This window comes from Rhinatrema bivittatum, chromosome 6 (assembly GCF_901001135.1).
Source record: "Rhinatrema bivittatum chromosome 6, aRhiBiv1.1, whole genome shotgun sequence".
In the NCBI taxonomy this organism is placed as follows: Eukaryota; Metazoa; Chordata; class Amphibia; order Gymnophiona; family Rhinatrematidae; genus Rhinatrema; species Rhinatrema bivittatum.
The window spans coordinates 182,398,741-182,412,910 of record NC_042620.1 but is presented as its reverse complement, the minus strand read 5'-3'; the positions used below and the strand labels follow the sequence as shown (position 1 = coordinate 182,412,910).

General features: G+C 49.9%; 1 protein-coding gene across 3 annotated transcripts in view; it reads left to right on the top strand.

Annotated features, from left to right (window-relative positions):
- TMEM237 (transmembrane protein 237) overlaps positions 1–14,170 on the top strand; it is a 159,076-nt gene that overhangs the window by 118,887 nt on the left and 26,019 nt on the right. For 2 of the 3 annotated variants that reach the window (XM_029606272.1, XM_029606270.1), the window contains one exon: positions 11,605–11,726. The exons of the other annotated variant lie outside the window; for it this stretch is intronic. In XM_029606272.1, the coding sequence (XP_029462132.1) occupies positions 11,605–11,726 (122 nt within the window). The remainder of the gene's footprint in view (positions 1–11,604; positions 11,727–14,170) is intronic. 3 annotated transcript variants of the gene reach the window in all.

Below are 14,170 nucleotides of genomic sequence, written 5' to 3'. Positions count from 1 at the left end.
TTCGAACCTTGCAGTCGTTAGGCTGGGTGGTGAATCTAGCCAAGAGCCACCTAGTTCCGTCCCAAACCCTGGAGTATGTGGGAGCGTTGTTCGACACCAGCAAAGGCAGAGTCTTTCTGATGACCGAGAGAGTACGCAAGCTACAATCTCAAATTCAGCAATTGGTGCAGTTGCGGGTCCCCAGAGCTTGGGATGTGTTACAGGTCCTCGGTTCCATGACTTCCACCCTGGAGCTGGTGCCGTGGGCTTTTGCTCATATGCGTTCCCTTCAGAGAGCGCTTCTGACCCAGTGGAGCCCAGTGTCGGCGAAGTATCACCAGCCCGTTCCTCTCCATCTGGCGACCAAGGACAGTCTGTCGTGGTGGCTACACACACCCAACCTCCTGCGGGGGGGTATCCTTGGAGGTTCCGGATTGGGTGATTCTGACCACGGATGCCAGTCTCTCTGGTTGGGGAGCAGTTTGTCAGAGTCAAGAGACTCAGGGCGCCTAGTCAAACGTAGAGGCGTCTTGGTCTATCAATCACTTGGAAGCCAGAGCGGTACGTTTGGCTTTGCTTGCCTTTCAACCTTTGCTTCAGGGACGTTCGGTATGAGTTCTTTCGGACAATGCAAGAACAGTAACCTACATAAACAGACAAGGAGGCACCAAGAGCCATGCGTGTCGCTGGAAATTCAGGACTTGAACCTGTGGGCAGAACAGCATTTAGTCCAGATATCGGCGTCTCATACTGCCAGAGTTCAAAATGTACAAGCCGATTATCTCAGCCGCATGCTCTTAGATCCGGGAGAATTGGAGTTGTCGGACACAGCGATACAACTCATTTGCGAGAAATGGAGCTGTCCTCGGGTCAATCTTGTTATGATATCGAGGTGTTTGGTGGATTCTCAGGGGCAACAGTGATAGTATCTCCTACGGGGAGGAGCCCCGTAGGGAACTGAATCACCGGGCTAGACTCAGGTGCACAAACACAGAGAATATATCTTTTATTATACAGCTAGTGTGGTCCACCAGAGGTGGCAGTAGAGAGTAGATTAGATAGCAACAGTCTGTGATCCTTGGCGTAGGAGACCCGTCCCACAATGTTGGTGTAAGGCCCCGATGCAGATGTCCAGTAAGGCACTGTAGGAGAGACAGACTGGCAGATGTTAAAGCACACTCCCTGGTAGCTGAGTAGATAGAGTTCCCAATGAGCAGTATAGAGAGGATAGGTATTAGCAGTCTGTAATCCTTGGCAGAGGAGACCTGTTCCACAATGGTGGTGTAGGGCCCGATGCAGAAGAGCAGCGAGGAGCTGTAGATGGACAGACTGGGAGAAGTTGTACTCACTCTCTGTAGCTGATAGGTAGTGTTCCAGCAGGTTGAAGAATTGGTAGCAGGCACCAGGATAGACACACAGGCCCTTGATGAGCGAGTACCTGTATATAGGATAGGCACCTGGAAATAAGCAAAGGGCCCCCGAGGAGTGGGTACCCGGGTTAGTAGAACCCCAGAGGGTGAAGGTGGCTTCCAGCAGAGTAGAAGCGGCAGAGCAGCTTCAGACTGGAACGAATCCAATCTGTTGCTAACTCGACGAGAGTCAGCAAATGGGCAACCTTTTGAATACGGAAGCAGTGGTATCACTCGAGGGGAACGCCCCCGAGGTTTGCGCCAACACTGCTACAAGACGTGAGGTGTGCGCGCGTGCGTGCCCTAGGAGGCCTCAGGTCAACATGGCGGGACGCTGCGCCAGAGCCACTCCGGGGAAGCCAGAGGGTGCGGCAGGGAGACGCTACGGATGCCATTCTCCTGAGGTTGGTGGAGAAGGCTGAAATAGAGGTGAGGCATGTCGGGCGAAGCCGTCTGAGACCGACGGACGCAACAGATCTGATGGCGATGCATCACAATGCAAAGGCTCCTCAGTTCTTCAGCAGATGCAGGGACTACGGCGCCGAGGGCGTAGATGCTCTGGTCCTTCCTTGGCCTCGGGGAGTTCTGCTATATGTATTCCCTCCTTGGCCTCTAGTGGGCAAGATCTTGCGGCGAATAGAGAGACATCCCGGAGTGGCCACACCGTCCTTGGTTCGCAGATCTGATAAACCTGGCGGTCGAGGGGCTGTTAGAATTCAGTCATCTTCCGGGTCTACTACATCAGGGCCCCGTATTTTCCGATCAGGCAGATCGCTTTTGTCTAGCGGCATGGCTTTTGAAAGGAAACATTTAAGGTCGAGAGGATATCCGGAACCGGTGATTCTCACAGGACAAGCAGGATGGTAGTCCTCACACAAGGGTGACGTCATCAGGATGGAACCATATCACGGAACACTTTTGTCAAAGTTTCTAGAACTTTGATTGGCACCTACTGGGCATGCCCAGCATATCACTAACCCTGCAACCAGCAGGGTTCCCCCTTCAGTCTTTACTTCTTTTATCCATGCAGCAGTAGCCACGTGGGTTAAGGAGCTCTCTAGAGATTCCTGACAGGAATTTTCCTCACGGAACTTCTTTCAAAACTTTAAAAAATTTTTTACCTCATACGGGTCCCCCTATCGATTCCATACTCCGCGGTCGAAAGGTAAGGCTTTACCCTCGTTTGCGGTCGATTCCCATCGAGTTTTCCCTTTAGGGCTTACAGGCCATCGACCGCACCGCGGCTAAAGGTTTGTCGAAGCCATGGTGTCGTGTTTTCCTCGGTACCCCGACTGTCCTTGGACAGTGTCCATCACAGACCCGTCTAGAGTTTGTGTACTGTGTTTGGGTTCTGACCATGACATCCTAACTTGCACCAAATGTGCCTAAATGATGCCGAAGCCTGCTCGGAGAAGATGGAATTTCTTTTTCAGTTAAAACCCCCGACTCCATCAACCGCTTCGACATCATCTGAGTTGATGCCATCGACCTCTTGTTAACAGCGGGACACTGGTGCTGCCCGACTGGCATCGACTACTCTGAAGGTGTCGACTTCTTCCTCATCACCTCAGGAAAGGACCCAGGAGACCATCGTGAAAAACGTCGGCATCGGAAGACTCAGTCCGCTGATCCAGGCAAGCCCACGGCATCGACAGAGCCACCGACAAAGAAATCCCATCCAGAGAAGACCCCATCCTCCTCTGCGGCCGGGTAACCAAGACGTTCCCCACCTTCATCAGTACAGGGAGCCGTGACTCCACTTTTACCGTTGGACACTCCGGCTACACCACTATTGCCTCCCACTCTGGAGCTGGGGTTACATGCCCCAGGCTTCCACGAGGAATTGGATCAGATGATCCAAGAGGCCATCGGTAAGGCACTTGAGGTCGGAAGCCCTGTATCGGCACCGTCACCGATGCCAGCCCCAGTCACCGATCCGATACCTACGGTGCTTGCACCATTTCTAGGCAGACTGGATGCGCTGATCGGTGCTCTTCCACTGGTGGAACAGAGAGTACTGGTATGTCCACCGCCTTCCACGCCGATACCTTTGTCATCGGAAGATAAAGAAACACTGATACCCATACCGCCATCTGGGATCTTGCCACCAACGCACCCGTCGATGCCACCGGTTCCGTCTGTGCCTCCATCGATGCCACTGGTGCCGCCATTGGTGCATCCTCCAGTACCATCGATGCCTAGGCCTGATCCTTCAGGAATAACACCATTTCTTCCCTCTGGTGATCCTATGGGAGCTGGGGATCAGCCTTACGATCCTTGGACCGATGATTCTTCCCAGGATTCCGATGATTTTTCCCAGGATTCCGATGATTTGCCATCAGAGCCCTCTCCCCCTGAGGAAAGACAACAATCTCCTCCAGAGGATCTGTCCTTTATTAATTTCATAAAGGAAATGTCTGAAATGATTCCATTTCAGCTTCAGACAGAAGAGGACTCGAGACACAAGATGCTGGAAGTACTCCAGTTTCTTGATGCCCCTAAGGAAATCATGTCTATTCCTATTCATGAAATCCTAATTGACCTGCTGAAGAGGAATTGGGAGCACCCAGGCTCAGTGCCCCCTGTCAACCGAAAGACAGATGCTACCTACCTTGTCCAGACAGCCCCTGGGTTTCAAAGACCACAGCTGGCTCACCATTCAGTGGTTGTGGAGTCAGCCCAGAAGAAGGTTCGACGTTCTAAACCTCATTCCTCCATACCTCCAGGAAAAGAACAGAGGTCCCTGGATGCTTTTGGCAGGGGTGTCTTCCATGGCTCAATGCTCATTTCTCGCATTGCTTCCTACCAGTTATACATGACCCAGTATAACAGAGACCTTTTCAAGAAGATCCAAGATTTCTCTGAATCTTTACCAGAACCAATTCCAGGATCAGCTCAATGCTCTAGCTCAGAAAGGCCTAGATGCTGGCAAGCATGAGGTCTGCGCTGCCTATGATATTTTTGACACTGCCTCTAGAGTGTCAGCAGCGGGGATTAGTGCAAGTAGGAGGGCCTGGCTAAAGTCCTCAGACCTACGACCAGAGATGCAGGACCGGTTAGAAGACCTACCCTGCGCTGGAGATAATCTCTTCGGGGACAAAATCCAGGAAAACAGTTGCACAGCTAAAGGACCACCATGAAACGCTGCGCCAGCTTTCCTCAGTACCGTCTGATTTCCCATCCACTTCTAAGTGGACATTCTGAAGGGACTTTAAGTGACAGTCTTTCAAGCCACGGAGATATTATCCTCCTGCTACTCAAAGTCGCCCTTCCAGGCCTTAGCAGAAGGGTCAACCCAGGCAAGCCCAACCTCAGAAGACCCAGCCAGCCCCTCAACCGGGCCCAGCTGCTGGGTTTTGACTCCTCGCTAGAGAGCATAAGCCAACCTCCTCTTCCTTCCGTACCAGTCGGCGGTTGACTGTGCCACTTCACCAACATATGGCACACGATCACTTCCGACCAGTGGGTCCTGGCGGTAGTGTCTCAAGGGTACCACCTCAACTTCCTGATTGTGCCGGAGCACTCCCCACCTCGGCCGACGTGGGGATCATCCGACCATTCCTCTCAGCTGGAGGAGGATGTTTCAGTCTTCTCAAATCCTGGGCAATAGAACCGCTGCCCCTTGTATTTTCTCATCCCAAAAAAATCAGGGGGACATTCGTCCCATCCTGGACCTACGTGCATTGAACAAGTATCTGCATAAATTCAGAATGGTAACCCTGGGTTCCCTACTCCCAAAGAGAAGATTGGCTTTGCTCTCTAGATCTTCAGGACGCTTACGCACAAATTGCCATCACTCCGTCCCAACGAAAATTCCTTTGGTTCCTAGTTGGCCCCAGGCACTTCCAGTACCGAGTCCTGCCATTCGGCCTGGTGTCTACACCTCGAGTCTTCACCAAGTGCCTCGTAGTAGTCGCGGCCTACCTGAGGGGTCAAGGAGTCCATGTCTACCCTTATCGCGGCGATTGGCTGATAAGGGCTCCGACCCAAAACCACACACTAGAATCCTTACGTCTAATCCTCAATACACTTCTATCTCTCAGGTTTGTAGTCAACTATGCCAAGTCCAAACTAGTTCCATCTCAAACCCTATCCTTCATAGGGGCAGACTTGAACACCTTACAGGCAAAGGCCTTCCTCCCCCAGGATCGAGCTCACACTCTCATGTCCCTGGCACAATACCTCCAGGCTCGAGATTACTCGACGGCTCGTCGTTTCCTCATCCTGATGGGTCATATGGCATCCTCGGTGCATGTCACACCCATAGCTCACCTGGCCATGAGAGTGACACAGTGGAGCTTGCGATCCCAGTGGGCTCAGGCTTATCAGCCAATGTCCAGCATTGTCCACGTTACTAAGCAGCTCCGCCTGTCGCTAGCTTGGTGGATGCAACACTCCAATCTTCTTCAAGGCCTTTCTTTTCAGGCTTCAGAACCTCAGATTATCCTGATGACAGACGCCTCCAGCCTATGGTGGGGTGCTCATGACAACGACCTACAGACTCAGGGAACCTGGTCTCCACAGGAAGCCAAACAGATAAATTTCTTGGAGCTTCGGGCGATCAGATATGCCCTCTGGGTTTTTCAGGATTGCCTCTCAAACAAAGCCATCCTGATTCAGACCGACAACCAGGTGGCGATGTGGACAATCAACAAGCAAGGAGGAACATGCTCCTACCTACTGTGTCAGGAAGCTGCATAGATATGGGCATAGGCTCTTTCTCACACGATGTACCTCAAGGCGACCTACTTGGCGGGCGTGGACAATGTTCTGGCGGACGAGTTGAGTTGAACCTTTCATCCGCACGAGTGGTCCCTCAACCCCATGGTAGCGGACACACTCTTTCAACACTGTGGTTATCCACGTCTAGACCTCTTTGCATCCATCCACAACCGCAAGGTAGAGAACTTCTGCTCGTTCTCTCGCAGCCGCCACTCACAGCCGAGGGATGCGTTCGCCCTCTCGTGGTCCATGGGTCTCCTTTATGCATACCCTCCACTTCCACTCATCTCCAAGACTCTTGTGAGGTTACAAAGGGACAAGGGCTCAATGATTCTGATAGCCCCACACTGGCCATTCCAAGCCTGGTTTCCAATCCTCCAAGACCTCTCAGTATGCCAGCATGTTTGCCTGGGGACAGACCCGTTACTGATAAATCAGAACAACGGGCGCCTAGGCCACCCCAACCTCCCAGCCCTGTCACTGATGGCCTGGATGTTGAAAGGCTGATACTCCGACCCCTTAACCTTTTGGAGTCGGTATCTCGAGTCCTAGTAGCTTCACAAAAGCCTTCCACGAGACACTCTTATCGCTCTAAGTGGAAAAGGTTTACGGTCTGGTGTACATCTATGTCCATCGACCCCTTCGCTTGTTCCACCGCGAAATTTCTGGACTATCTTTGGCATCTCTCAGAGTCAAGCCTGAAAACCTTCTCTATAAGAGTGCATGTCAGTGCGGTAGCCGCTTTCCACAACGGCACAGGGGACGTATTGATTTCCACACATCCCTTAGTCACTCGCTTCATGAGAGGTTTGCTCCACCTAAAACCTCCCTTGCGCCCTCCGGCCCCTGCTTGGGAACTTAACGTGGTCTTAGGGCAGCTCATGAAACCTCCATTTAAGCCTCTCCAATCCTGCAATCTTCGCTATCTCATCTGGAAAGTAATTTTTCTTCTCGCTATAACATCCGCTCGCAGAGTTAGTGAGTTACAGGCATTAGTCACCTACCCGCCTTACACTAAATTTCTGCACGACAGAGTACTCCTCCGTACACACCCTAAGTTCTTACCAAAGGTAGTGTCGGAATTTCATCTTAATCAATCTATCATCTTACCTACTTTCTTCCCAAGGCCCCATTCAAACCCAGGAGAAAAGGCTCTTCATTCCCTGGACTGCAAACATGCCCTAGCATTTCATTTAGACCGCACATCAGCCCACAGGAAATCCACCCAATTATGTCTCCTTTGATAACATCAAATTGGGAAATCCAGTGGGAAAACAGACCCTTTCCTCCTGGCTGGCAGACTGTATCTCCTTCTGCTACCAGCAAGCAGGCATTCCGCTACAAGACCGTGTGAAAGCACACACTGTAAGGGCTGTTGCAACTTCAGTGGCGCATCTTCATTCTGTTCCACATATCGATATTTGTCAGACTGCCACCTGGAGTTCTGTCCATACCTTCGCAGCCCATTATTGCTTGGATAAGGCTGGCAGGCAAGTCAGTGCGTAGGGTGTCAGGGATGGTGCTATATAACTTTGAACTGATCAAGACATATTCAAGTACCGACAAAGCCCTGGATGCAGCATCGTTTGGTGCCATTGATGCGATCTATCATTGGTGAGTGCAAGAGCGCTATGGACCCTAAAGACGCTGTTACCATGGAGGGGACCAGTGGACTTGGTCGGATGCCATAGGTCACTGCTGCAGAGCACCATGGGCCCCGTTCGTCGCCATGGACTTTGCTGCTACTGTTCCATGAGAGAAAAGGTGGTGAGCCATCCACATGCAATTTCAAGGGCTCTGTTCAGCCTCTTGGAGCATTATCAGGTACTGGGGGTACTATGAGCATGATGCCATAGAATGCCACCCACCACCACGCCATAATCAGAGCCCCAGTGGTAATGGGGATGCCGTCGTCACACTTTTCCTATTCACTTGAGTTTTTGCGACAGTGAAGAACAGCATGCGAGGTCAGGTTCAGCAGGAGTAATCTACTCCCAAGCACCTTGTGCACTGGCAGGTGACATTCTCTCTGACTGTTCAGTACACAGCCATGCTAGTATTCTGCCATTGTTGTGTCAAGATATCAGCCTCCTCATCTGTTCTGCACTATAAAGGTGCTAGGGAGCACTGGCAAGGAAAGTGCCATCACACACTCTGTGATTGCTTTTTGACAGCACGCAGCCATTGACCCTAACAGATGGTGCTCGGTCCTTACTGTGCCATGGGATTGTACCCACAAGCACGGTGAGTGGGTTCGTAGGTGTGCTGCCATCTGTAGGATGGGATACCCTGTATGAGTACTGGTCAGCGTGCTTTTACAGTGGAGGACACTAATCTTACACTTGCCCTCTACTGTATGGGGGTGTGGGTGTGTGTGTGTGTGTGTTTCCCTCATGGTGAGCACAAAAGGTTGTGTGCCGCAGCCACAGGACTGACCTAAGACTGTGCTCCTGGTCGAACCCCTATGGGAGTGGATGCCAGGAGGATAGTGTCAGGATTCTTTCCCTTCCTTATAAGAGGACTATGTCTTTCGACCTCTCCCGTATTAGAAATCTCCTTTGAGGGGAAGCTCCTGGGGCTCCATCCCTTGCAGGTTTTTATTGCCCAACTGGAGCCTCAATTCTTTTGAATCGGTGCATCTCCTTGTAGGCCAGGACCAGGGGACAGCAGCAGTGGTTATTGGTCCATTTTGCTGGGGTCCCTCTGTTGATAACTGTGGTGGCCTACCCCATCTGAGGGTGGCTGTAAGTGGCAGATTAGGTCACGTCTGAAACTCAATGATCAGTGATTGTAACCCAACTCTCACCTGGAGAGTTGGAAGGCTTTTTGGGATCGGGAGGCCTGGATTCTGGTTGCTTTCCTGTCCCTTCAGGAAGGGAAGATATGACTGGGTTTTCAGGGCGATCCTTATGGGTCTCCCCCTGGATGCCTGGTTGTCCCACCCCTACAATGTGTCTCCCTTGTTCTCCGTTTCCAGGACAATGGATGTCCCTGCTTCTGACTGGCAGTTGCTGCCTGTTCCTTGCGGGATCAGAGAGCTAGTCAGGCGGTAGCGCTCTCTTTAGGCCGTCCTAAGGCACAGCAGGGAACCGTTCCAGATGCAGTCTCCCCATCATACTAGGAGTCTCCTCTTCAGGGTAGCTCCCAGGTGAAGATTAGGGGTTTTCCCATCTGTGAGTCACCTTTGATACCTGCTGAGCTCAATGGCTCTTTTTTGTGGAGGACCACTATTGCTAGTCATTCTCGTCTGCAGGACTCTACCTCAGTGAGGAGAGCTCTAGTCCATCTAATTGGCAAGTATGCCTTTCATCTCTCACCATATCTATGGCTGAGGGAGTTGGGGATGAGGGACCCCACAACAGAGGTGATACTCTTTGATTGCAGTGGCTTGCAAGCTATATGTCCCCCATTTTAGGGATAACCTTGTCTGTGGACAGGAGAGTCCTGGTTCATGCAATGGTTGTTCCATTTACTGAACCATGTGTTTCCTTGGGGAAAGTATAGGTAATCAAGGCTGAGGTATTAATACCTAAGCCAGGTTGGTAGGCAGTCTGTTCTAAGATCACACTGACCCTGCCCTGGTACCCTTAGGGTTTCCTGGCCGGTGAAGAAATCCTGTTCTACAAGGGTTTGCACTTGCGGAACCCCGGTTTCCTGTCTCTTGGTGGAATGTTTCTTGATTTCTTCCCTGGGGGATTTGTTCTCAGTTTCAGCTGTTACAGGCAGGCTGAGGGCTCTATCTTGGTGGTAACTCCCTACTGGAATCAGCAGTGAGTTATTTGCTTGGGGTTTTGCTATACAACCTAGCAACTTGTTCTTACCACTGCAGTTCAGGGGTCTGCCTCCTTGTGTTCTTCGCTCCTTCCGATTTCCAGTTGGAAAGTGGAGTGGAAGAAAAGCTAGGGCATACGTAGTATATCTTAGTGTATATCTGCAGGGAAAGACACACCACTTTTCCCTATATTTTCACTAAGTTCTGGCCAGTTCTGCCTTTAGCTTTTCTTACTTCACTGGGTTGTCCAAAGTGCCTTCCTGCTCAGCTGAACCATCCTATAGACAGAATGGATAGCTCTGCCCATGACAGGCCTTATCTCCCTTCTCGGGGGTTTGGGCTAGCAATCCCATTCAGGGATTGCCTTTCATCCACGGAAGCTCTTGATGCTGTCCTGCGTAGTCAGTTACGTTTGATACTTTGGCACGTAGGGTCTATCACAGACCCTGCTGTTGCTGCTGATTATTCTTCCAAGCGTTGCTTGGGTTTTTCTACCCATTGTGGCTATCGGCCAAACATGGAGCACACTTTTGCAGATGCATTCTCTCCTTCAGATGCCATTGGGCCATAGTTTCTTTCTGGAGAGCTCTCGGGCCCCAGTTGATTTTTCGGTTGTTTTTTAATTCAGAAGGAAACTATGTGGTCAGAAGGAAACTATGCGGTCTTTGTCCAAGAGTTCTTCTCTTGTTTACATCTCTAGACTTTTTCCTGTATCCAGGAGGATGTAGACCTACTCTCATTGTCATGGTTTACTGATCTGAAAACCTGCTATAATGTTTTCGGTGATGCGGAGTGTGTTTCTTGCTGGCATTCACATCACTCCCCTGCCTTAGGCACCTCTGCTAAGCATTGGGGTTTTGTGTCCCAGTCTTTTCCCACCTAGACCCCTTTGGGTTCAGCTGCCTCACAGGCAAAAGGAAGAGAGGTGGAGCTTTCAGCACTGTGTGGTTTCCCACTTTGGCCTGCTCGAATAGGCTATAGCTTGGGAATGTGTGAGGACTACCATCCTGCTTGTCCTCGGAGAAAGCAGAGTTGTTTACAGTAACAGGTGTTCTTCGAGGACAGCAGGATGTTAGTCCTCACAAAACCCACCTGCTTCCCCTGGGAGTTGGTTTCTCCATGTATGAGCTATATTATGGACTGAGGGACTCTGCCTAGGGGGCAGGGTGATAATTACAGCTGCACATGCTCAGTAGGGCATGTTTGAAAGTTCTAGAATCTTTGAGATCAAAGTTCCAGACCGGGCTCCATCCAATGATGTCACCCATGTATGAGGACTAAAATCCTGCTGTCCTCAGAGAACACCTGTTACGGGTAAGCAACTGTGCTTTATCCACTTGCAAAGTTAAGTTTGTGAAATAATGAGGGCTGTTAATATGAGATATAAATTAATAAGCATAGTCAGGGTGTGTTTTATTGTACTAGAGGTGGTAGGAGAACAATGAAGGTGAGTGGTTTTAATTATTTTTTATAACACTCAAAGCATATTAAATTATTCACAGTTCTGTTGCATTTCATTTTGTAAATTCTGCTCATAAAAACAGGACATTTTTTCCCTGGATGCAATTTATGACATGAACTTTGGTGAAAATTATTCTTTCAGCTAAACCAGATTATCCGTTATTACTTTAACTATGAGCACAATTTATAATATTTTTTATCTATCTGGTGCATATTTTCCTGTTTTGGATTTTCTATCAGAAATGTGTATTCTTTATTTAGGGTGGCAGGTACAGAGAATCAGATTCTGCAATCCTGGATTGTGGTCAACCTGGTGGTAGCTCTTCTTGTGGGGCTGTCCTGGCTTTTCTTGTCCTTCCGCCCAGAGCTTGATCACAGTGAAGGTAGGGAGTGTGAAAATGCTGAAGTGTTGGATGTGCTGCTTCTGTCCGTGAAGTAGTTAGAATGTTTTATATTTCAAACAAGCCCATCAAGATAAAGGATCCACAGGGCCTGTCACTTGCTGAGTTTTCAGAGCTTCTCAAGCTATAGAATGTCTTTATTTGAAAGTCATTTGCCAATAAGTGGTGCTAGAGCCATTAGAACCAAACTCCATGAGTTCCCTTTTGCTGCTTGACTGAGATGGAGCTTTTTTTTCCTTATCTCTGCATTCTTACAGTTCCTCATGGCTTTAAACTTCATTCTTCTGCTGTCTTGTTTTTTATTTTTTGTATATTATAGGCCCTTATAGCAGGTTCCCCAAATGCATCCCACAGACACAATTTTTCTGGTCCATGGAGTCCCAGCACATTTAATAGCACATGTGGCTTGAACAAACTTACTTTTTGCAAGCTTTCTGTTTCCTCCCAATGCTGACAATCCCCCCACCCCTTGCTCCTGCCTCTTCATGCCTCACTAGTAAGCCAGCAATGGGGGAGTGGTGGAGGAGGAGAAATTCCTCAGTACTGAGGGATCTAGGCCTTTGTATCATCTTCTGCTGAGAGCCTCTTACCCCAGACTTCCGCAACCAGATTCATTCTCAGAGGCTCGGATCCTCTTCATCATCATAGCTGTGGCCAGTTTCCTCTTCTGAGGAGCCACTTCATCACTTTGGCCATGCACAATTCTCATTCCTGTTCTTACATGGATCAGTCTAGATTCCTGGGATTATTCCTCCCTTCCAGCAGATGGAAACATAAAGTTGCACTGGCATATAACCTGGAGTGCTACGTGCAGACCCCCGGTATTTCTCTTTCTCCAGCAGATGGTAGAGGTATAATCCTTGCAGTCTGAAAAAAAAGGGATAGAGAATGTAAAATCTGTGGATTTATTCTCCCAGATGGTTGTTAGGCCCTGGTGGAGCTATCCCTCCTGGTGTTGAGCTCGACAGGAGGCTGGGGACCCTGGTTTGGCTTGATCTGTCACTGCCTGGGGCGGGGGGGGGGGGGGGGGGGGACGGGACGGAATAGCTGGTGGGGCCAGTTCCCTTCCCCCCAGGAGAACAAATTGGAGTCTGGCAGCTCTTCTGTCAGGAAACTAATTTTTGCCTTTCTGCTGTCTCAGTAAAGTTAAAAAAAAAAAAAAAAAAAGAAAGGTTAGAGCAGAGAAGCAGAAAGGATTTTAGCAGCCAGGAAGGCTGCAAGGTGGGTTCCTGTGCATCTGTGTTACTTGGTTGCATGGAGTGGTGGGGTTATTTTTGCCACATGGTCGAGCCTCATTTGAGTTGACGCGCTTCATGGTCAGGATGGCACATGGCAGTGCATGCCATTTGTATGGCAATGCTTGAGCAATTGTCACATGCTGGACTGTGCTCCTGCTGCCTTTTCAGGGGGAAGACCGGTCGGGACTGCGAGAGGCCACATCGGGAATGGCAACCTAGATCAAAAACAGGCACGGGAGCACCTGTGAAGTCGACTCCCCTGCCGGGCGTGGGAAAGGCAGCCATGTTGTCTGGGGCTGAAGGCCCGTTGGGACTTTTTCAGGGGTGTGACAATCCCCCCTCCCCCCGCTATTTCCGGTGGGCCAAGGGGTTACCCACCAACGAGACCCCGAATCGGATGGGGAGGGGGATCCCTCCAGAGTCGGGATGGAGGACCCTCTCTCTCTCCTCAGAGTTCATCCTGCTTTTACATGAAGCATATTTGGCGCGAAAGGTAGCTAGGAAGCAGGCAGACCATGCTCAGAGGCGTGGTGCTCCACGACCGGCTAAGAGACATGCAGGGTCTGTGCAGTTTATCAGCATTAGAAAAAAAAGGACCTGAGGACAGATATCTTTGGGCTTCTTTAGTTCCCTCAACCTCCAGGGAATCCACAGCTATCCTGGTTCACTAATTCCTCAAGGACCTGCATCTCGCCCTCAGATGGCTTTGGAGTGTGGTACAAGTACCACACCACTCCATGGTGAAGTCAGTGTTGAAACATGCTAAGAACATGATCACTCGAACATGCCACCTCAGTTTATTTGTCACCTATGTGGAACTGGGTCAAAGGCCTTACTGATATTCAATTATACCACTTTTAGTGATCTCCCCTGATCTAACTCTATGGTCACCCAATTAAAGAAATTGATTAGATTTGTCTGACAAGATTTACTTCTGGCAAATCCATACTGCCTTGGATCTTGTAATCCATTGGATTCCAGAAAACGTACTACCCTACGTTTTATCAGTAATTCATTAATTTACTCACCAAATAAGTCAAATTAACTGGTCTGCAGTTCCCAACTTCTTCCTTACTTCCACTTTTGTGAAGAGGAACCACATCTGCCTGTCTCCAGAAGTATTGAAACAGATCAGCCATGGTGACTTACTTTTCTAGTGCTGGAAGCATAAACTGTGGATAGTTTATG